The following is a 25,677-nucleotide window of genomic DNA, read 5'->3' as shown; positions in this document are numbered from 1 at the left end:
AATTTACTACTTATGACTGATTATAAAATTCTTTAAATAATACATATAAATAAATATTATAATGTCGATTTTATAGTCACTTTTCACAAAAAATATAAACATTATTTTGTACTTAAATTGATTTCAAAACAGTAACTACCAAAATTCTTGCAGGTTCTTCTCAGCTGATAACATTTAGAACCCAATAGTAATATCATAATGACTGAAAAGAACTTGTAAACAAATCTTTTTAAATAAAGATATATAATTTAATGCAAAAGAGATGGAAGGAAATAAGAAATACTGAAAAAATAATGATAATTTTTCCTTAAAAATCCAGGATACGTTTTTCTTATCTTTGGTCTCATTATATTTTTAACACTTTAAAATATATATAATTTTATAGACAAAATAGACGGAAAAATATCACAGATATTACAACCAATAAGTGTTCTGTGCACTTGCCATATCTAAACAATTTATCACTCTTCAGCATCACTTGTGATCACACTGTATACATGATAACAAACTAATAGCTTGATGTAAATATATGATACTATGCCAATGCAAATTATACTCATTTACACTTAGTCATGTCAGATGTTAAATAAGGCCACCATGACAATTATGTATTAGAAATATGTTAAAAAATCCATAGTATTCTAAAAAGTAAGAAATATCATAATATTCATCAGAGCATCACTAAAATACCTAAATGGCATTGTCCATGTATTCAAACATATGTATAAATATCGTTCATACAAAAGGTTCATCACAACACTAAAAAGACTTTATTCAATAAAGTTCAAAGTTCAAACACAATTTTTTTATTAATAATTATTAATTATGAAATAATACATCGGTGGTCAACCACAATCTTATCGACGGTCACGATAAGACCTATGGGTATCACGATCACGACTGCGCCCCCGAGAACGATCTGAAGTGCGCCACAAAAACTCATCAACAGATCTTTCATAAGATCTTTTATCATAAACAAGCACTGAACGGGCATACTCAGTAATATCATAGTAGCGTGGTGGTGGTGGTGGTAGGGGAGGAGGATGATTATCATAAGATGACAATGCCCCACTAAAGCCTGGTGGTGGAACATAAGGCAGAGGAGGCAATTGATGATGCATAGACCGCATATACTCAGCAACATAAGCCTCAGCTGCAGCAGCTCCACTACTATTGTATCCATCACGGTTACGTCCAAACCATGTCGGTAAACGGTCACGCATATATGGAGATGGAGATCTTCTCTTATATGCATTTGCACCCAACCTACTTCTTGGTGACATAAAAGCCTTTCGTCTGCTTCTTGAAGATAAGTTTAAACGGCTTCTATAATTAGAACCCCTAGTAGATAAAGGAGCTCTATATGTTCTGTAGCTACCTCCACTTTTTAAATAACCTTTCTTAGAGGCTTCCTTTGATTTCCGTAATATAGGTGTCATTTCAATGCCATCATCTTCTGGAAACAATCTACATAATTCTTCTGCAACTTTAGGCTCTATCTCTTGTCCATCTCTTCCAATTTTTACAGGTTTACCTTCATTCCATGGATTGTACAAGTGGAGTGTACTACTAAAAGGTAACTCTTTACGACAAATCCAATCTACCTTGAACACCCCATCCAGTACTTTAGCAGATAAACCAGGAGGCAACACCCAAGATATTGGAGGAACATCGCGACGTGACTCACTTCCTAAACGAGCGAAACCAGCAAACTTGCCACTCTCTTTAACTGAGAATATTAATAAGACATTTCTCGACTCTCTGTAAGCTTGGTTCAAATTTGCTTCATTCTGTGGTAAAGTCGACCACACACCTTTCGCCTTTGACAATGTGATGTTTTCAGCATTATTTGACTTTATCAGAAAAAATCTTGTATCTCTAAACAAGTAATTCAACTTGGTCATATAATCATATGTTTTTATCTTATTAGTACCCGTGACGCATCTTCTCTTATTTTGTACAGGGGAATGGCTTTTAGATTTGGTGCGCTTACGATTTATGCGTCTCTCTTTAGATTTAGTACTGACGGAACTGATACTAGGGGTGCTAGAATCACTAGACGACGAACTGGAAACTTCACTTCGTGTGTCAAAATCTTTTCCTTCTTCCAATTGTTTCAATTCTTCACCGATTTCTGCTTCCACTTCACCAACGCCAAGGTTGACAGCGTCGGTGTTGTTAGAAACCTCCATTTTCAGTTGTATGTTATTCTGTTCATTTGGTGTATTATTCTTTGTTACTGAGGTAACAGTAAAATAGTTAAAATAGTTATCAATAAAATAGATCTCAAAGTACAATGAAATAAAGAGACATTCTATAAAAATTTAGAAAATACCGAATTTAATATAAGACAACGAGAAAGAAAAATTGACAAAAGCTGAATACATACAACAAACTGAAATTGAATGAATGAAATTGAATGAACAAACAGAAAATAAGCATAAACTAGATAGGTACCTACGTCTATAAAGTCTATGTAAATGATAAACAACGGCCATGATAAAACGATGGTGCTACCACTTTAGAACGATTTACAAACTAACGTTACTACTATTCTGAAAACGCAATAACCGCAAATGATTTTCAGATGTCAAAAAACGGGCTTTTTACTTAACATGAGTTCCTTCTAATTAATAGATAGGTTAATTAATTTTTTGTAGGGAGAAGCGATTGTTTGTAATAGAGATTATAAATCACTACCATGTCGACCTCCACGTGGTATCCCCTGGAAACCATCGTGCTGAAATCTAGGTTTATTTGTCATTATGGGCTAACTGACCTTTTTACCCATTCTTACCTATCATCCCTCACTGGTGCTCGGCCAATGTATACCGTAAACGCAGTTGGGTTACTATTCCATTATCATCCATTAAAAATATACACTTTTGTTCGACAAACAATGGGGTCGATTCTAAAGCGTCATTTATCTAAATTTATCTCTGACTCTAATATTTTAATTTGATAATTTTACTAAATTATTCCTTCATAGACCATCATAAATTAAAATTATAATAATTATGGTTTTAATACTCCTACTTGCTGTGCCCAACAGGGTCCATAATTAAAATGTTATCTACAAATTATATTATGGAATGCAATAAGAAATAAATAAAATAAATAAATTAAAATAAAATAATACATTAGCAAATTTGTTCATATTGGTTCTTTGAATAAAGACTTTGCTATGACATTAAATTGAAATTTTAATTTCAGTGATAGATCCAGAAAAATAGCACCTCAAAATCGACCTCAATGCCATATAGGAAGTAAAGCTTTTGCTAACAACCTAAAATACAGATCCTATGGACAGAACTTACTAACTTTATTGTGGTAGAGCCACGCTGTAATCCTATATATTGCAGTATGAATGGGCCGGCTCGACCGGAAAAATACCACACCCTCACAGAATACCATCGCTAAATGGCCGTACTTTTAGTGCGGCCAAATTCCGTATGTTGAGTGAGGGAGTCTGGAGGCCCATCTTATACCCATCCTTTTCCTAATCCTATAATCGTTCCCCTAACCCTGTCTCCCCTATCTTTTAATACGACCATGGCAGCGGATTTCAGAAAAAATAACGTATCCCAGGGAGGTACCAGTAACTATGTTGCTGGAGAATCCTCCCTCGAGCACTGGAGAATCCACGCTCGGGCCGCCCTGTATATTATGTGAGGGGCAAAATTCCGCTCTTTGGAAGCAAGGGAAAACAGACTTCTGCGGCATTCCCTCCACTCAATGTGAGCTTCTGTAACATTAGGGGAATACACTCCAACTTGAATGCTGTCCACCACCGCCTAGAAACGGCGCGGCCAGCATTGCTCTTTCTCAAGGAGACACAGATATCCTTTCCAAACGAAACGTCATACCTGACCTACCCGAGCTATAAACTTGAACACTTTTGTTTGGTTTAATATATCTGCTGTCGACGCCTTGGGACTTTTTAAGGTACGGACCTGGCCATTCTATGGCTGCGCGTAGACTGCAATGACCATCTCCGCATCTATGCATGCCTATACAGGTCCCACAGCGGTAAAACTGAAACCGACCAACTCATTGAGCACGTCCAAATGGCTACAAATTCCCTGTCCGAACAGATTCCTTTCTCTGCAGTCATGATTCTTGGCGATTTTAATGCCCAGCATGCCAAATAGCTTGGTTCGCGTACAATCGACTATGCGGGAAGATCTGTTCATAACTTTGCTTTGACTTATGGTCTGACACAGCTTGTTTTCTTGCCTATGTGAATACCTGATGTGTTGGAGCATTCATCTTCACTGCTGGACCTTCTGCTAACCGCCCACTCAGATAACTATGTTATTTCCAAATTACCTGACTGGAGAACTACTCACAGCACAACAATCTATAAGACTGAGACGAAAGCTTGTATTCAATTGATTGACACTAGAAATTGAAGAGCTTACAAATTCTGAGAGAGCTGTCAGTGGACTACTCCTCAAAACGCTAATTTTCACACAAGACATTATCTGATTATGGCTGTTATGGAAGATCCGATTACAGATAACAAGAAATATACATAGCTATCACTTCCTTATTTTCGAAGGTTATGGAAATTATCATTAACCGTCAACTGCTCCGGCTTTAGTTCAGGTTCAGTTTTTATTTTATCATACTTTGCTGTAATTTCTTGTTCTTAGTCCCTAAGAACAACGAATTACATAGAGTGATAAAATTTCCAATTCATAGCAGACTATCTGTCTATCCTAAATAAGAACTGCGCTCTTGTCGGTGTAGCTCTTGCCACACTACGATTTTCAGCGAATCTCTCACCTCTTGAAGAGACTAGTGTATACAAAATAACAATTTCAGATACAACCTGCTTGCATTCTTTCTGCATAAACTGTGTCCAATATATAATCTAGTAATGTAAAATTTGTCATTGACAAATAATTGACATATCAAACATTTTCTATACAATAGCCTGTTATGAATTAAGAAATATGATAACTGATGGTATATCTTTCGCCCTCTTTTTACTAATTAGTTTGTTGTTCTTAGGCCTACTATGAATTTACAAAAATAGCAACTGATGGTGTATTTTTCATTCTTTTTTTACTAATTGTATTTGCATAAGAAAAAAAGAGGCAACCACATGATTTACAGCTTTGTTTTATCATTCCTTCTATGTAATTCCTTTTTCTTAAGAAAATATCTAGTTTTACTGCAATTTAAAACTATATTATTTTTGAGGTTACGTTCATCCGTGTAATAAGAAGAAAAATTACTTTTATTATTTTCTTTTACCTTTTTAATATTATTTCTTTATTTGAAAGAAAAATATGAAAATTTTATTGTTATATATTGTTGTTTCTATTCACCCTGGACAAGAAATTGAAAATTAGCCAAGGATGGTACTTTCAAATGGTAAAAACACATTTTGTTGTTACTATTTTAAAATGAAACATTTTACGATATTTTTTTACCTTCTAAAACTTGAAAATAGCTAATAACAAAAACCGAATTGTAAATATTATTTATGTTTGCGACTAAAGGTATCCATGGTCATACATAAATTAAAAAAAAAAGAAGAGAAACAAAAAACTATGTGCTTGCGGATGTCAGCTGATTTTTGTTCCTTAAAGTTGGTAGAAAGAATAATTTGATCTAAACCGCCGCTACAGATCGTAAAGTTTTTATTTCAACAATTTAATCGAAATTAATGGGGATTTATTTATTTTAAATAATTTATCAATTTACTATAAGTCTACAAAATTAACTAATATGCATTTTGCTCAAAAGTATCTGGAAAAATTATCAATATATAAAAGAAACGGTCAAACATCTTCGAAAAATAATACAAATGTGTTACTATATTGTAATTATTATAGCTTCTATTCGCAGAAGGTGAGCAAACTAATAAGTTTATTTGCATAGAATAGCCTAATTTATTTCGTTTCTTGATATTTTTATCTAATGAGTAGCACAAAAAAATATTTGCTGAAACCCTAAAGGTATCCACTGACCATTGTACTGAATGGTATCTTAAATACTTAGTATTTAATAACATTGAATTGACTTCTATTCCCCTATATTTTTCTTATTCACTTTAGCTATCTTCACACTAAGTCTATTGCAGAGTAGACAAAACCAAGTGCTAATCTTCTATTCTTATTTACTAAATTTCACTTTCAAAGTATTATATTACATAAGAATATTATCAATAGAATGAATAATAATTCTAAATATCAATTATCAATTTCTGTGTGCTACTTAAAATGACTATTTTAATGAGTTCATTAAGCTTTTAAAAATCAGTTTCATCATATATCATATCAGCCATTAACTGACCACTACTGAATATAAACTAAGGGTGGTTTTACCAGTAGTAGTGGCCACTCTTAGCAGGTGAGTTGGCAACTGAACTTAGGCTTTGGGGATGTTTTAAGAAAGACTCTGCTGCACTTCCCTCAACCATTAAGTTCCCTTAGTTGCTTCTTACCAATGTGAAAGTAAGGGGTGGCTGCTCTATGCTAAGGCCATATGGCAAAATAAAATTAGTTTAGTTCACCTTATTGACTACTAGTTTCAGGTCAATTTAAGTGGGGAATGATTAATATTTATTTGAAAGCCATTTTTAATTTCACCATTTCATTTTTATTCTATGCTCCACTGCAATTTTTCATATATTATTTATATTATAAATGAGTTAGATTATTATCAATGATATGGAATCTATTTTAAAGCCTTTTAATCATTTGAATAACAATACCAATAGATTGATGATTGGGTTGTCGAATAACAACCCTAACCAGCTTTTTGTTTATTATATTTGAAAGTTTTTAATTATTGTTGTGGCACCATTAGGGGCATCCCCCACTAGGGGGAGATCTATGTCAAACTAATAACTAATATGTGGATGATGATGATAAGGGACACAGATCAATATGTGTGACTTTAAACTCATTTTTAATAGAGTACAACTTATCTGTAACTGATATTCATAACATATAAATATATTTAATATATTCTAAATCACCATTTTCTTTTCTAGAAAGCTGACAATAAATTATCTAATTTAATAGAAATATTAAAATAGGAAAACTATCCTATAATAATTATGATTAAATAAAATTCACACCGTCAAAAGACTATTTAATAGCATATAGAGTTTAAGGCCACACCTTCAATACCATGCCTGAACCAGTTTAGCTACCACTAGTAAACTACTATCTTGAAATTAACAATTTTTAGGCCTATGTAGGTAGAGTACCTACTATGATATCTCTGCAAGAATGTGTTACATCATTTTTCAATGATCAGTCTGGTCAGTCATTTTTTAACTGATAACCTGTGTACTGATAAAATAACCCTATACCAATTTGTTATATTTATGACTAATTTGCCTGTATAATCGTCTATGTGAATTTCAGTAAATACCTACACACTGTTTGACAGCTTGTAAACCAGTACAACAACAATTGTTTCATTAATTAGGATTTTCACTGTCTTCATTTGTTTACTATTACTACAATTAATATCATTCTGTATTATAATACTATTCAAAGAATAATATATATAGTAGGGGAAAAGATTGTTCCTAATGGGGTCTAAGGCATCTATCAGATGGATGTCCATGGGTACATTTTTTTATACAACTTAGAATGGCAAACAAGCTGACGGCCAACCTGATGGAAAGTGGTAACCGTCACCTATAGACATGAGCAGTACCATGGACATAACAGAGTATACTGTTTCGCCCATGATACCCCCCATGTGTTGCCATTCCTGAAGACTCAGGTGTTATTCCTCTGTACCAAGTAAATTCACTCCATATTAAGGGGTCTAAAGCGTCTATCAGATGGACGTCCATAGGTTCATTATTATAATAAATATATTTTTTCATTCTCTATTTGTCCTATTACTACTGCTGCTTGAGTAAAGTTGGCGTCCTCTGGTATCAAAATTTTTTAGGCCGCCTTCGTTATTAGCGGTCGACGACTTTACCTGCCTTTCAAAATTTGAAGCAGTTACAATCATTTTAAATGGAGGAGAAAGGAATTGTTAATAATGGGGTCTAACTGACCTATTGCTAGCAATTTCTAGTTATATCTTATTAAATGATTTTATTTAAATTGACATTTCAGGTGTTATTGGCACTTTATGAAAAAAATGTAGATTTTGAACCTTTCACGGTAGACATAACAAAAGGAGAACAATATTCATCATGGTTCTTGGAAATAAACCCCCGAGGGGAAATTCCCGTTCTAAAAGTGAAAGATGAAATTATACCTGATTCCACTAGGATTCTAGATTATTTGGAAGTATACTTAGATCCAGGTTTGTATTTAGGTATACCTACTTGCTATGATTTTTTATGTCTTCATAATGTCAAACAGGTATATTCTTCTATATAATGGTCTATGACTATGTTTACTTCGCAGAACTTCCGCCTTTGATAAATGTATCGACAGACGCCAAGATTTTGAATAATATCAATAAATATCGAGAACTTATAGAAGCATTGCCGGTTGGAGTTATTACAGTGGGCTCATTTTTCCATCCTCATTTGTGTGGACGCCCTAAGTTACCATTTATTCTACCTGTAAGAGAAGTTCTTAAAAGTATGTTTTTTATAATGTAAATCAATTTATAATATTATATATAGAAACTTCATACAATATATTATTATATGTTTTATTTTAGCTGGAGACTTGAGTAGTTCAAAAAATCTTAGAAAACTTGCTGAAGAAAATCCTAAGGCTAGAGGAATATTATTGTACAAAGCTGAGATCCAAGACAAGAAACATGAAATATTAGCAAATGAAGAAGAATATTTGAAAATACTGAATATTGTCGATGATGTATTCTCCCTCATAGAAAATGAATTGAAAACTCAAACTGAAGGTATTTATGTTCAATATTAAGTCTGCGACAGCTGGAATATCTTTGTTGGAGTGATATAAGAATAAGATCTAATTTTATTGGATTCAACCCTGTTTATGCGCTACCTCGCATTACTCTCGCGCTACCTATATTTCCACCTCATTCTTTCGGACTAGCCACATAGACATGACAGCGACGTTTTCTTCTTACATTCATTTTCATTGTCATCAAAGAGTATATAACCAAGGGAAAAGAGTGAAATTTCTTGAAAAAGGACCAAATATCTTACTAATATACACAAAAAAATCGTCCTTTTCTCATTATGTTGGCTAGCCTGATGTTCAAAATGGAAAAGAATAGGGTTATAATTATACTATAGTTTAATAGTAGAAACGTGACTCATAAAAGCAATGTATAAATTTTATGTCAAATTGAATGTTCCGATGAACATTTTTTTAGCAAAAATAAATCAAAAGATAACATTCTTAAAAATATTTATTGTTTGATACAGTATTACTTAGGTATATCAATTTTTTAATATTATTGATAGTAACACAAGTTTTCAACGCTTTTTATAATATTTGGTCAATTTCTAGAGCCGACCTCGTTATAGAGTCAATATTAGTTATATATAGTCGTAATTGTCACGTCAAAATAAAAAGAAATATGAAATACAAAACTAAAACTATTCCATATATATTTTAGATGGCATCCGTTTTGCATCACATTTGACTGTATTTTTGTTAGTTAAGTTGGTACTATCGTGATTTAATCATTTAACTAAACGATGACGTGATAGTTTCTGACCAAATCCATACATTAAAACATAGTATGGATTTTACGAAAGACTGGTTGTTATTCTACCTATCTCGATCGCTCGCCTCACGCATTTTTTTTTATATTATTTTCTGTATATTTTCTTTGTAAATACCTTCTGTAGTATTAAATATATGTAAACAAATAAAGCTAGTTGTTCTACTTATTCACTCCGAACAACTACAAAACAAAGATGTTCCATGTAGCAGACCTGGTGACGCCATATTTCCAAACTTTCCTGTTAAAAATGCTTAAAGTGTCGTCATAAATTAAGAATTGTACCTACGAACATCGTAGTTAATTTTGATAATTTATGATAATGATTATGATGTCACAAATATCACGTGGGCAACCGTTTATTCGCGCGATATTACAAATTAATAAAGAAAAATATGTTTTATATAATACTTTTCAAAGAAAACTATAATTGTAAGATGTATAGAATAAACATTTGCAAATTTCGAATTAGTTTTCTAAAAACTGTCAATTAGCCATTTGATTTAATTAACCTGAAGATTTTTTAATTAATGGTTCGTTGAATTTTGTTCATAATAACATTTCAATTTCAGGTAATTGGTTATGTTGCGAAAAATTCAGCATAGCAGATGTTAACTTGGCTATTTTATTGCAAAGACTTTGGGAGCTTGGGCTTGAAGGCCGATTTTGGACTGGTGGGAAACGACCTCTTATAGAAAATTACTTTAATCGTGTTAAGCAAAGAGAATCATTTAAGCGAACTATTCCAAGCTTGCTATTCCACATAAAAATGATAATTTCATCACAGCCACCTGCATATTTAGGAGCTGCTGGTGCTGTATCCGTTGCAGTAGTTGCTTCATTTGTTTATATTATTAAAAAAATTGCCTCTTAGCCGAGGCACATACATCGTTTTCTCTTACTATATGTTGAAATATTTTTCGGTAAATGCAGTAGTTTTAGGTATACATATTTAGATGCAAAATGATGCAAATTTATATACCTATTAGATTTAGGTACCCATTTTAAGTGATCTTATAGGATTTATTAAAGCATAAAAACGAACAGTATTAATATTGATTAGATATGAAATATTTATAAATAATTAGTTAACAATGTAAATAATATATTTAGGTATTCAATGTGTATATATATATGAAGTAAAATACTGTGCATAACTTTTAATTGTGCTTAAGTATTGAAATTATTATTTTGTAATGATCTGTGTAGATGCAAACTTTTAGTACCTAACTAATATTAAATATTGCTCTTGTTCAATGTCCCTATACACATATTATAAACAGCTCTAGATATTTTCACATTTGTGGTATTTTGGAAATAAAAAATCGATTATGATACAATAATAAATTACAATATATCGAATTAAGTTCCGTGCCCATCCTAGAATTGTCTGGCGCCCATTCCAAGCGGGGGAATAAAAAGCGGAGCTTTCAACTATAGTTAAAGATATTTGTGAGACAACATATGCACCTTTTTTAAGAGACTGGTATTTATAATTCTCAAACAAGGGACAAAGACATAATACACATAATTGGGTATTTAACAATTGTAACAATAAAATAAAATTATTTTGAATGTCGCAGCTTTTAAGTAACCAATTTGACAAATAGATATATATCATCATCTTCCTACCCTTATCCCAAACATTTGGGGTCGGCGTAATATGATTTTATCCATATTACAAAAAGATATGTTTTTTTAGTTTTACGACCGGCCACCTGACAAAGTAAAATTGTGTTTTTGATTTCCGCGCATTGTTTGAGAAAAGTACTATACAAGCCTTGACTACAACTAGGCATTAATGGACTCATGTACTTTGCACCTTCGTCCATCAATGCCTCAGTTGCTGGCCGCTGCAGTAATGTACTATTTCATCGCAATAGGTAACTGTAAAGTAACACGGTTATGTATTCATTAAATACTTATTAATTTATCAATCATTTACATAGCTACCTACACAAAATGTTAAGAATAAGTTCAATTAATTTTGGAAAAGTTAATTTCTATATAAGTATTTACATTCGATGGCGTTGACAAAAGAAAATCACAAATTTATCCAGTGTAAAATTTGAGTTTTAATGTGCTAACAATAATGACTGCCGTCGCTGTTTTGAACGTTTAGGAACGGAGATAAATAATTTGTCAGGATATAGAATTGTCGTACTTCTACTCATTATTATTTCTAGTTGTGCTTGCATGGCTGTGTTTCGGTTTGAAAGGTGGAATATAGCAGTGAATTTACAGAGTACAGAAAAATAACACATGAGTCCTCAGGAGTGGCAACGCATAGGGGGTATCATAAGCGAAACAATATACTCTGTTATGTCCATGGTACTGCTCATATCTATAGGCGAGTGTTACTACTTTCCATCAGAGGGGCCGTCAGCTTGTTTGCCATTCTAAGTTGCATAAAAAAAAGTTTTAGCACGGCACACGTCTTGTGCCTTGTAATTTTTACAATTCAAGAAGTTGTATAAATATTTGTAAACACTCCTTTCAAATATTTTGTAAGTAATTAAAGTCGATATTTATTTATCGATGGATGTCGCAACTCAAATAGTTTTCGGGCGACATTTCAATCAATGAAGAAGAAAGTTTTTACTTAATTATATAACGCTTTTTAAATAAAAAAGATAATTGTGGGAGATATAAAATAAACATTTACAAATTTAAAATACTTTTTCGGAAAGTGCAAGTAGCTAATTTCGTAAAATAATTTACAATACCTATCATAATATTTTAAAAAGTAGATAGTTGCTTTACCTAGTAAGTAATGATTTCCTATTCCTGAAAGTAATGATTTTTAAATACAGAGTTAGTGAAGCACATTAAAAATTTCATTGCATTAAAAATCTTTTTTTATTTTTATATTTATCTATAAACTTAAAAACCCCATATTTAGGTACCTAAATACCCAAAACAAACGATTGGAACTCGACCGAATCCTTTTTCTGATTATATCCACGGGGGTTGAAGACAATGACCATATTAATAACTCACAACAGTTGTACATGTACAAAGATACAAACTACTTTCAATACTGCAGTACTGAGTAGGTACAGCACAACACAGTAAAGCTAGTACAAAGATAGGAATTACATTTTGCCCCGAAATGATAAAAAAGCAGCTGCTTCAATCATTACGAAATATGGTTCAAAAGTATCATATCGATTTCTAGACGAATTGTTAAAATCGATTCAGAGTTGATAAACTAATCCCGAAACCTCAAACAAAGACAAGAAAACCTTTTGCATAAATTCCAATCCCGCCTGCACTATTATTTTGCGCTAGCGGGCTACCCGGTGAGAATGAGAGGAGATTGTTAGTAATGCGGACTACCAGCCCCATTGCTAGTAATATACCCCGTCAGGTCGACCTCCACGTGGATCCCCCTGAAAACCATCGTGCTGAATTCCAAGTGTATTTATCACGAAAGGCAGGTCAGTTAGCTCTTTCATTTTCACTTATCATCCCTCACTGGAGCCCCGCCGGTGTATACCGATAGCGCAAGCGGAGTTACCCTACCGTTATGCTTTAAAAAAGAAACCCGGTGAGGATGGAATCAGGCAGTCTACCATGAAATGAAATTTCGAAATTTCGTTTATATCAAAATTAACCCTGTAAACGGAGCTTAACATTTTGTTTATCATAAATCCTACCACAAAAGCCCAAAGAAACAATATTTTTAATAGGTTTAAACGATATGTATTATGTAATTTTAACATCAAATTTGTCCTTCGTTTGGCCCCGAAATTTCGTAAAACATTTTACGGAAGGCCTTCGAGTCAGTTTAAGACATCGTGACGAATTCACCAGGAATTGGCCGCTATAGTTTCGAGGAGAAACCACGTGGAAGTCTTCGACCTGATAAGATTAATTGTTACTAACAAACTGCCGCTCCATCCCTCAATCAGATAAGTATAATCTCGGAAAACCAAAACCTACAGTTCTTACTATTATTATAAATATGAAAATAAATTTGATTATTTGTTTGTTCGTTCCTTTGTTTCTGCGGTTGAAGTTGGGGATATAAAGTAATCGTATCCTAAATCTTTTTAATGACAATTAAAATGGACAATAAAGACATAGATATGAAAAAATAAAAAAAATCTAAAATAGGGTAATTATTTGAAAAATTAAAAAAAAAATCAACATAAGGTAATTATTTGAAAAATCTGTTAATTACGAATTTTTTTTTTCCTAACTTCGCCAATAGAAACTGACTAGCTGATCAACGACATTCTTGATTATACTTAAGTACTCTTTTTTTGGTAATTTTTTGATAGCCTTTTAATTGTGTATTGTTATAATAATTTTCTTATTTATTTATTTTATCAACTGGATAAGCCGAAATTATGAAGTCTCTCAATACGGTCACGCAGGATAAAATTACAATAATATTGTACAAAGAGGCAGAAATGGGAGATTTTTGTGGTGGAACAACATCCTACTACTATAAATCGAGAAGTTTGTGAGGATGTATGAATGGATGGATGTTTATTATTCATAGATAAATTACTGAACGGATTTGGACGAAATTTGGTAAACGGATAGGTTCTAACTCATAATACTTATAACGATTCACGTAAGTGAAGCTTAAGAATACAGCTAATAAACCTTAAATAAGCTGTTGTAAGATTCATTTTAACTATTTTACTTATTATCTAGATACTTATTTGCATTTCGGTAGGTTCATGTAAAAGATGCCCAAAATTTAAGTTACATTATACTTAATGTTTCACTTACGTGAATGTTTTGTTTTTATAGCCTGTTAACTTTGTACGCGGCACTTCACAACAGCAGACTAAGTATGATCTGCGAAGCGTGGGAAGGAAACTGCGCACTTCGTACAAGATAATATCAAAGTAATTTGCATCCCTTTCCTTGAAGATTTGTTGACCAGTAATTGATAATTTTTTTTTTAATTGTAAAGTTTTAAAAAAGCTCAAAATGTTAAACGTCCTGTATTAACTGACTCAAAAAAATCCCCTCATATATCTGTCACTTCACAATAGCCCATCGAATGAAGTTGACGGACTATTACTGATATTCATTTGATAGGTACAAAGTAAAATACTATCATTCCATAGAAATATATATTTTAAAACAATGAAATACAAACATTTGATGATAAATTAAGTAGTGCAATTATTTCATTCATGTAACTCCTTATCAAATAACACGCCAACTACATTATGGTTATATATATATGGAGTATTTCAACTATATGAACTTTACATCAGATCCACTTCATAAAACGTTATTTAATAATTGTAATAAATATTAAAGGGTTCTAGTGTCTCAAATTTAAATTTTAGAAGAGCCAGGAACTATATTCGTAAATGATATAGATATGCGTAATATCACTATGTTGCTTATTATCTATATAACTAAAATCATATGATTTTTTATTTAACAAAAAGCCGATTAAATATTTTATATAAAATCTTTAACATTAGAGAAAAACAAACTATTGTTTACTTATATAAATGCAAAACAAGCAATTTTGAGCCCTAAATGTTTGAACAACATGAAGAAATCAGTAATTTCATTGCTTTATTCATGTTTCTCAACCTTTTGGTTTGCGGGTAGTAGTATCCACTAAATATCTCTTTAATAAATTATGTAGCTAAATATTACCATCGTGAGTCCTCTGACCTAACATTTTTATTATTGAAGTTTTAAGTATAAAAATCGGCTATTACAATAAAAAAAAAATTTACTTGTGTATTTACATTTATCTGTTACCTTAAATACCTACCTACTTTATTTTGTTCTTGTGCTCAGAATAAGAAATTTTCTGACAGATTTAAAAATATTTCAATAAAAAGATTAAAAGTATTAAATAGGTACAGTATTTATATAGAAAATATTGCCACCCCTGGGTTGAGAAACGATGATATATAATATATTTTTTTCCTATAATAAAATATAAAAATCTACAATTTACTACTTATTCCACAATTTGGGTCGTACAAAAAGTAACTTTTTTTTTAATAAATATGAGTCATATTAAAAGATTTTGTTTTTCGAGTTTTTTATTTTGTTAAAAATATTTTTCTAAATAGGTACGATAATTTTTTATGCATTATTTAGCAGTGGCACCAATATCACCAAACTGTCATAAATTTTATTCCACTCACGTTAACTGAAGTACCTATAGCCCGCCTAGGCCAACTTTTAACTTTAGTAATAGTTAATACTCAGCTAGAGAAAGATCGTGAATATGCTAGACAGGTATTTAAAACACCCTATTTGTGTTAGCCAAATGGCTCAAACGTTTTTCTTGTGGTGAAAGGGGGAGCGCTTCGTAATGCAGGACTTATAAAATAAAACTTAAATACAATAAAATAAAACTTATTAAAAAATAAAGTTGACCCTTCCCCACACAATGTATCACTAATTCTAATCTATCTTTCTCATATCCAGTTTAATTCAAAGAGCCATCCAATTTAGGACTTACTCCTTGGTTACTGTTAACAGGGTATATATTGTTAGTAATGGTCTTCCCGCCTTTGTGGGGTGAGGAGATTGCTGATGCACATTTTAACTATGATTACAGAGTTACTAACGCTCAACAGTTTGGTAAGAGACAAAAACCGATGTTAGGTGGTGGTAACAGTGGTTATGAGTGCATAATAAATATGAATTTAAAAGTAAACATGACAAAATTTATTATATTTGACATCACAGAGGAACTTGCAATTTTATATGATCCAAGTAGAAATTACTAAGAATTATTTAACTTTTTGATGGCTTAGCTATGTAGCACTTGCTACTTCAATGAAATTAACAACTTTGTGTGTGTGTGTTTTATTTCTATATTTCTGCATATGACAAGTACTTTTGAATTATTATAATTTGTTCTATGCTATTTTATATACTGTCTAGAAAAAACAAATGTAACAAGGATTATATCAGATACATCATGCAATCACAGGTTTCTGAATTTTGTAATAAATTATAAAAAAAACAAATTTACCATTGGTAAGTATAAATATTTTTCTGATACAATAACTACATAGGTATTAATCTAGCTTTTCTTTGTCGTTAAAACAAATTTTCACACCTTGATCATAATTACCTAATTTATTTTACTTCGATGTTGTTTTTAATTAACAACTGATTTTATATCACTATTATGGTTGATCACTGAACAAAACTGAACACAAAATACTAGATGGCGCTAGAATCGTAATAATTTATAAAAAAAAATGCATATTAGCAAGAAACAAATAGTAATAATTTATAAAAAACAAATGCATATTAGCAAGAAACATTGTGATTATGTAGATTATAATTCATTAAGGAAAAATTGGAAATTACCTGACATTTCATATTCATACTTAATAATAAAAACTTCAAATTATCTTTAATTACAAAACAATCAACAATAATTACAAGTTTGAATTCAAGCATCATCTAGTATTTCTTGTTTGATTTTATTTAGTACCCAACCACCTTAACTGTACACAGTACATTTATTAGGACTAAGCCTTACTACAAAAATCCATCACCCTTTTTATTTAAAGTCTCTATACCTTTATTCAATAACAATATGTAGTTATTGATGGCAGAATTTCTAAAAAAAAATAAATAAAAACAAACCATAACATAACAGTAATATTAACATTTCATGTCAACAAAGGTCACATGAAAATATATGTGCTGAGATGACCTGTTATCTTAGCTCTTCATTTGGTGCATCTGCTTCTTGACCTTTAGTTAAAGGCATGCCCATAAAATGTTTACCATTTGATGAACTCATGCGTTTCCTATATGAAGGTGGTACTGAATTATTCTTTTCTTTGTTATATTTAAATACACCCTCACCTGGTAAATTTGGCAAAAGATTTGGTATAGTATACCAAACTCTATATGTAATAAACCAAGTAAGGATTGCTATGATGCCACTTATAAATTTCTCCACCATAATATGATAGTACAGTATTGTTGAGACTAACATAACATCCCATAATAATTGAAGAAGTGCAATACCAATAAGAAATCCTCTCACATATGGTGTGAAGTTTTCATAAGATACTTTCAACGTGTCTAACTCATTAGCATCTATGTTTTTCAAAGGGTTTGTGCTAACTGATTTGTCATCAACACTACGGTAGTATTTTTCATCTCTAATGTAATCTTTTATTCTTTCCCAACCATTTATTGCTCTAGCTTCTTCTATCATAACTAGACTAGAATATATTAGAATAAAACAGTGCCCTGAAATATCAAATCCATTCCAAAAATTTCCATTTTTTAAACAAGAAATCTTGTCAGTATACTGTCTTGTATTACAACGTCCATATGTTGTTTCAATGACATTAAAAAGTGTCGTCCATGTGTACCAAAAGCAGGTTGCAATAAACAGTCTCGTCATGTGAGCAGTGATTATAAGTCTTCTCTTACCACAACATGTGGTGTAAGACGTCAGTAAAACATAAGGTACTGTTAAAAATAATGTCCAAAACCATCCGATTTTCACGAAATATTGATTGAAAATGTTGTCACTTCTTGAAAAATACGTCTTCGGAAAAGTAAGAACATCGGCTATAAGAGATAACAAAAAGAGAGCTCCTAAATAGAGAGCTATTTTTAAATTAGTATCGAAGAAAAGTAATTTCTTACAAATGTGCACAATCATTAACACCAACACTTCTAAAATTGACGACGCTTCCCTTATTGGTTTACTACCTTTACTTTCAGAATATTCATTTTGAACTTTAAAATTCATTCGAGAATTTTTAAAACTGGCTCTGCTTGTCATTTTCTCTTATTGTGTAACATTTATTTTACTCTCGAGACTAAAATGTATTTAATACTACAACTGACCACAACACAGAGTAGGAAATTTAATAATACCACTTCGAGTCTTCGACTAAGCAATTTAATCGAATGTAAACAAAGTCATTTGACTAATAATTCTATATATTCACTATACTACTTTTACTAATTGCTAAAATCATTCGTCAGTTACTTTATTGATGTACAATGTTAATTATGTTTAAACTATGTCTATCCATATTGTAAAATTTCAAGTGCACTTTTTAACATGAATAATTTATAAAAAACTGTATTAACGTATAAATGCGAATCACCACTTAATTCCATAGATTAGGCACTACTACACCTGCGAATTCTGATCATTATAAATATATTATAAAATGCAATTGAATGTTGTATTTGCTAAATCGTATTACCCTTATGTTAAGATATATTTATATCAGTTATTCGATACAATCGATTCATCAATATATTCGATTAATAGATTTAATGATAAATTCATTATAATATAATATTCGTTATTCATTATAATGAGCGCAACCAGCAATCGCCTCAGAAGAGAAGAAAGAGGGTGAAGCGAACCGCATTAATGGCGAAGCTATTAAGTCAATTATGGAACTAAGGGTAGTACACTGTAGTTGTTCGGAGGAAATAAGTATAACAACTTTGTCTATTCACATATATTATATATACAGAAGGTAAATATTAAATACAAAATAATATGTAGAAAATAATAAAATAAAAATAAAAACGGAAAATAGAAGTGTAAGAGGCCAGCGATCGTGATGGAGAATCTAACATATTGTTAACGGAGACACTACTGGGGGCTTCCGACACATTCCACATCCCCGTATACCATGTCTACCGCTAGGACGAGTACGAGGCCACGGATGGCCAGAGAGCATATCGCGGGTTAGCTATCCTAGTAAAAAAAAAGTGCATCAACCGCTCCTCCGGGTGCAACTCACCACCATGTACGCACTCGGAGTTGAGCTATGCATTGAGAGAAGCCCCATCCATGTGTTTGCAGTATACAACTCACCGAGTAGCAGGATTGCAGCGGCCGATGTCAGTACCATCTTCGACTCGCCACTGCCCACCATCGCTGGGGGGAAAGGAATTGTTAGTAATGAAGATCCCATTACTAGCAATATTGCTTGTATATAAGGTATATACCTTACCAGGTCGACCTCCACGCGGTTCCCCCTGGAAACCATCATGATTAATTCCTTTGGAATTCACCACGATGGGTTAACTGACCTACTTTCACCCTCACCTTCTATCACCAGCAAATACCGATAGTGCACACGGGGTTACCATTCCATTATCATTCATAAAAAAAAGAGAGACAGGAGACTGGAACTGCAAGCACACGACATGTTATTCCAACACAAACTCGCACAATTGAAGATCGCTATTAAGGATAGCTGAGAGAATGGATATCACCTTTCACGCATCAGAGGTTTCAATTCACTATCCCAAATGTCACATGCACCCGATATCGTACACTTCGCACTGTACAGGGGTCTAGACAGTCAACTGACGCAGGAAGTCCATCTCGAGGACATCCGTTTCGATCGTGCCCGTGTGCATGGTAATCCCGAAGACCTTGACGCACCTGACGCTGCAGCCGCCGTGTCGCCGAATCGACTGGGAGAAACACGCACATGATGACAGTATCAACCTCGTCTAACGTCAAGCAACCTGCTGAGGACCTATTAGTCTCTATGCAACAAGCTATAAACATTGCGGCCCAGCCGGGACCTGTACGCAGAATCCGCGAGTAGATCCCATTTACTACGAAAATGAAATTCACATTGCAAATGTCGCTTTAATATGATAGAGGTTGAACTGAATAATCTTAGCCGTGATGCATTCTCAGTAGAAAGAAGTCATCCTTTTGAGTTGTGATTAGGAGGTTTAGCGCCTCTGCCGTGTGTAGGTTTGAATCGGGGATTCCTTGCCTTCGGGATCCTCTTGGTGTCGGAAAAGCTACCACATGTGGTTTTGGCGTTCCTGTCGCCAGTTGCCACATGAGGTTTAGGCGTTTGCATCTTTGTAGCATCTTAGCCTGTTCCTGCTTGTAAACGAAGCTGCAGGGGTGCTGTTTTTCTTTTAATTATAAAGGCCGGCAACACACCTGCAATGCCGTTAGTGTTGTGGGTGACCATGAGCGGCGGTAGTCACTTATCATCAGGTGAGCCGCATGCTAGTTTGACCACTGTGTTGTAAAAAAAAATTATAAATTGTCTGTCCTAGCCGTCGAGTATATGGTTATACTTAACGGCTACGTCTCGAAAGGTGGTCGGTGGCGGAAATCGAAAAAATCTTCAATCGGGTTTAGCATGACAGCTTGGTCTTTAAGTTGCTCGAGAACACCAGCACGCCGCCCGCCTACATGCGTCTGGTGAGGTCCTACCTGAGGGGCCGTAGCTTCTACGTCTATGTCTTAATCGAGGACAAAAACTCCGAAACTGACCCAGTGACCACTGGGGTTCCCTAAGGTAGTTGCATCTTAGTGGTGCCGGGACCGGCATGACCGGGATATCATTGGTGTAAAGCGTATAAACGCTTTACACCAATGACATCCCGGTCATAAAAGTTATCCCTTTACACTGACTTTTAATAAGGATGTCATGCTCGTCCTAATTACAAACGACCGGTCATTGAGGATGACACTTCAAGTCTTGCGAGCCGTCTCGCAAACATGAACGACGCATTGTTCTCTAGCCGATCCTCATTTCGAGCTTACCTCGCGCTTTTACTACGGACAAAGATCCCCATATATAACGCTGCCCCTACATGTTGCACACTATGCTCTGCGACGTTGAGGCGTCAGATGTAGGCCCAACAGAATTTCACCCTTCACCTTTGTACGGTACGTCGTGTACCGTACAAAGGTGAAGGGTCGTACTTCGTCGTACGAAGTTATCGCTCGCGATCTCGAGGTCCCATCGGCAGAGGAATTTGTTTGAGGCACTGCGAGCAAAATGTTTGCCCGTGCAGATAACGGTCTGCACCTCCATTTAAAAAACCTTGCTGTATTCGTTCTCCGGACGACCACCCCACTGCCAGGAATTTACTGGGCGCTGATGAAGGGCGATATTCCTTTACAAGTCACGCTTTCTTCATCCCACTTTCTTTCTCTTCTACATACCCTTACCCCTACCTGCCATTACCTTTTCCACCACTCTCTCTATTATAGTCCCCAACTATATCCTAACAGGTCGGCCTCCACGCGGTTCCCCCTGGAAACTATTGTAGTTAATGTTAAGAAGAGATCTTTATCTAACAATGATAGTGCTCTTCTTTATCTGTGCGTTACCTAGCAACTTGTTTTGTTAATGTTCTGTCGAAATAAATATTACTTTCACTACAAATATACGTACTAATATTCTATCTTAAATCTATTACATTTCCTGTTCCCTTTAATTTCTTAAAGTGGTAGCAGAGCGTATGAGTATCATAGAAGCTAGAATCAATTGAAAACGTACCCATTATCAAGATATGGATAAGTCAATTGTAGAAGCGTCGAAGGTTCAAATTGGGAACATAAACTCTAAAAACTTTAAAACATGGAAGTTTAAGTTTCTGATGGTGTTAAAAGGCGTGCCGGGGGCATTAGATATATTGGAAGGTAAGAGACCGAAGCCAGTATTGCAAGGTATGGCCACACCAGAAGAAAAGGCAATGTATACGAAAGATTTAGAAGAGTACAATAGAATAGACAGTACTATAGTAGTCCTGCTTACGACAAATATGTCAGATGACACATTACAGAAATTAATGCGCTTTGATAATTCTAAGGACATGTGGGATGAATTACAAAGACTTTATGGAGGATGTATAATAGACAGATCGTACGAATTATGTCAAAATTTTTTCGGATATCAGAAAGAACCAAGTCATGACATGGCCACTCATATTTCATCGCTAAAGGGAATATGGTATGAATTAAATTCGGCATTGAATACAACTGGTGATTTGCCGGAAATTTTATTGATATATCAAATTCTACATACTCTCCCTTCCGAATATTTTGGTTTTAAGTCAAGCTGGCTCTTGATGTCAAAGACCGATCGCACTGTTAACAACCTAACCGTTCAGTTATGTGCCCACGAAAAAGTCATAATTAACAAAGTAGAAAAAGAGACACTAAGCACTTCTGAAGCATTATATACAAAAGCAGAAGACAAGAAGAAAAAGGACAAGAAGAAGAAAAATAATTTTCATAAATGTAACTATTGCGGAGAGACAGGACATTTTGTAAGGAAATGTAAGAAATGGATCTCAGATGGCAGACCACCTAAGAAGTCGACTGCTGTGAATATGAACTTGACGGTCCTTACTATTGAAGAGGACTTTAGGAATGATGTCAAAAATTCTACAGATTGGTACGTTGACAATGGGGCAACCAGTCATGTAACCAACAGAGGAGATCTTTTTCAGGACTTCATTTATTTTAAAAGTTCGCACACAGTTACCGGCGCTAACGGGCAGAGTATCCAAGCTATAGGGATTGGTACAATCCGTGCAGAAGCTGAGGTAGAGGGACGACTTGAACAAATTCTTTTAAAGGATGTATGGTATGTACCTGCTATAAGTAAAAATCTTTATTCTGTCCTAGCCACTCATGATATCGTAAAAGATAGCATCTTCGAGTCAACTCCGTTCGAATGCGTTATGAAGATAAATGGTGCAAAGAAACTGATTGGCACTCGAGATGTGCAAGGCGGTCTTTACCGTTTAAAAATGAGGTGCTTGAAACCAACTGTAGATGTAAATCAGCTATCCACCTCTAGTTTACTACAACTATATCATGAAAGATTTGGTCATCAGAATAAGTTACATGTAAAGAAATTATTGGAAAAGGAATTTCACATTAAAACAGAAGCAACTAAAGAGCTATGTGAAGGGTGCATTTATGGCAAATCACATAGACAAAAGTTTGGTATTAGAGAGAAGCCATCAAAACCAGGTGAACTAATCTGTACGGATATTTGTGGACCTTTCCCGTATTCGATTTCTAAACATCGTTACTTCGTGCTATTCAAAGATGTCCATACAAATTATCGTTGGGTATATCTATTACACCAAAAGTCTGAAGTATACCTAAAACTTCCCCTTCTGATAGCTGAAGTAAAAGCAGCTGGTCATGTAATAAGAGAACTTTTAAGTGACAATGGAGGAGAATTCAACAACGATAACGTCAGCGCAATTTTAAAAAAGGAAGGCATTAAACAACGGTTAACAATGCCATATACGCCACAACAAAATCCAACTGAGAGGGAAAATAGAACTGTGGTAGAAATGACAAGAACCTTAATGCATGCTCACGAAACAATTCCTGCGGGCTTATGGGCTGAATTGATTCAAACAGCGGTATATATCTTAAACAGAACTGGACCTGGACATGATGGTAAATCACCGCATGAATCATGGTACGGCGTAAAGCCAAGGATCACTCACTTAAGAGTAATTGGAACTATTTGTTACCCACATATTCCGAAACAAAGAAGGCATAAGTTAGATAAAAAGGCTCAGAAGGGAATTTTAATTGGCTACGACTCCGATGAAGGCTATCGTATATGGGATAATATACAGCAAGTCATAGTAAGATCGAGAGACGTAACTTTTAATGAAACTCCCTTAGTATCACCTATAAAAAGTATGGCAGATTTAAAGAGCGAACTAGAAAATATACAAGAGTCTGAGCAACGTAAATATAGAACTGATGAGCAACAGTCAAATTTTCAATTTAACTTTCCAAATATTGACGTGGAATGTGAAAAAAACAGGACTCTTAGAGAACCTTCCATAAGAAATAATGATGATAATAACGAGATAACAGAGCCTGATATTGTTAATGATAATAACGATAATATAATTGACAGTACTGTACCAATATTGTTAGGACAGCATAATGGATCTGAACAGTCAGTGGACTCAGACAGTCAAGACGTAGATGAGGCAGCGGCTAACACTGCACCGCTTTCTGCAAGTGAAGTAGAGAATGAAGGCAGTATGACGCTTAGAAATAGAGCAAGTCTCAGACCTCCAAATCGTTACGGTGATTTTATATGTAATATCTGTAATGTTAACTTGACTGAAGAATCTCTGTTAGAACCAACTACGTTTAAACAAGCTATGATAAGTACTGAATCTGACATGTGGCGTGCTGCTATGGATACTGAAATTAATTCCCTTCAAGAAAATCAAACCTGGGAAATGGTAGATTTGCCCAAGGGTAGGAAAGCGATTCCTTGCAAATGGATTTATAAAATCAAAACTAATCCTGATGGCACTATTGAGAAATATAAGGCTCGATTAGTAATAAAAGGATACTCGCAGAAAAAGGGACTTGATTATTATGAAACATTCAGCCCTGTAGCAAAGACAAGTACTATAAGAGCTGTTCTTAGTATTGCTGCACAAGAGAATTTAACCTTATCCCAATTTGACGTCACCACTGCATTCCTTTATGGAAGTCTAAACGAAGAAATTTATATGAAACCTCCTGAAGGATACAACGACAATTCAGGGAAAGTATGTAAACTCAAAAAGTCTCTATACGGTTTAAAGCAAGCACCGAGATGCTGGAACCATTGTATTACAGAGTACATTTTGAAAATTGGATTTGAGCAAAACTCTAGCGATCCATGCCTTTTTATAAGAAATAAAGATAAGAAGGATAGAAAGCTTATATATATATGTTGATGACGGATTGATTGCATCTAGTAATCCGAAAGAGACTGAAAACTTTTTAAATGAGATGCGACAGCAGTTTAAGATTACTACCAAATCCGGCAGTTATTTCTTAGGAATAGAAATAGAGAGACACGTTGATGGATCAATAAAAATCCATCAACAGGGATATTCAAAACGATTGCTTGAAAGATTTGGAATGCAAAACTGTAAAGCAGCTGTAACACCCATTGTGAAAGATTCTAATATACCAATTGAGAAAGAAAAGGAATCTATCACATTCCCATATCGACAAGCGGTTGGAGCACTTTCTTATCTAGCGATAGGAACGCGCCCGGATATAGCATATGCACTTAGCGTTGTCTCTCGAAATCTTGACAATCCTTCATCAGAAGATATAACAAAAGTGAAGCGAGTTTTACGCTATATCAAAGGTACCACAGATTACGGTATCACTTATCAATCCTCTGTAAAGTCAACGTGTATACTGAGTTACAGTGACGCGGATCATGGTGGAGATACTGTAACTGG

General features: G+C 34.0%; 3 protein-coding genes across 3 annotated transcripts; 1 reads left to right on the top strand and 2 right to left on the bottom strand.

Moving 5' to 3' along the window:
- Window positions 1-790: 790 nt before the first annotated feature.
- LOC113521243 (YTH domain-containing protein 1) lies at window positions 791-2,418 on the bottom strand. The gene has a single exon (XM_026906722.3). The coding sequence runs from the start codon at window positions 2,190-2,192 to the stop codon at window positions 858-860; it is 1,335 nt and encodes a 444-aa protein (XP_026762523.2). The 5' UTR covers window positions 2,193-2,418; the 3' UTR covers window positions 791-857.
- A 3,174-nt stretch (window positions 2,419-5,592) lies between these two features.
- On the top strand, window positions 5,593-11,233 carry LOC113521236 (ganglioside-induced differentiation-associated protein 1). The gene is made up of 5 exons (XM_026906705.3): window positions 5,593-5,862; window positions 8,103-8,295; window positions 8,400-8,579; window positions 8,662-8,862; window positions 10,227-11,233. The coding sequence occupies exons 1-5, from the start codon at window positions 5,740-5,742 to the stop codon at window positions 10,526-10,528; spliced, it is 999 nt and encodes a 332-aa protein (XP_026762506.1). The 5' UTR covers window positions 5,593-5,739; the 3' UTR covers window positions 10,529-11,233.
- Window positions 11,234-14,736: 3,503 nt separating this feature from the next.
- On the bottom strand, window positions 14,737-18,812 carry LOC113521273 (acyl-coenzyme A diphosphatase FITM2). The gene has a single exon (XM_026906762.3). The coding sequence runs from the start codon at window positions 18,422-18,424 to the stop codon at window positions 17,336-17,338; it is 1,089 nt and encodes a 362-aa protein (XP_026762563.1). The 5' UTR covers window positions 18,425-18,812; the 3' UTR covers window positions 14,737-17,335.
- Between the last annotated feature and the right edge of the window lie 6,865 nt (window positions 18,813-25,677).

The sequence above is a fragment of the Galleria mellonella genome, unplaced genomic scaffold (genome assembly GCF_026898425.1).
Source record: "Galleria mellonella isolate WM207_F2 unplaced genomic scaffold, CSIRO_AGI_GalMel_v1 utg55, whole genome shotgun sequence".
Taxonomy (NCBI): domain Eukaryota; kingdom Metazoa; phylum Arthropoda; class Insecta; order Lepidoptera; family Pyralidae; genus Galleria; species Galleria mellonella.
This window is presented reverse-complemented; position numbering and strand designations above follow the sequence as displayed.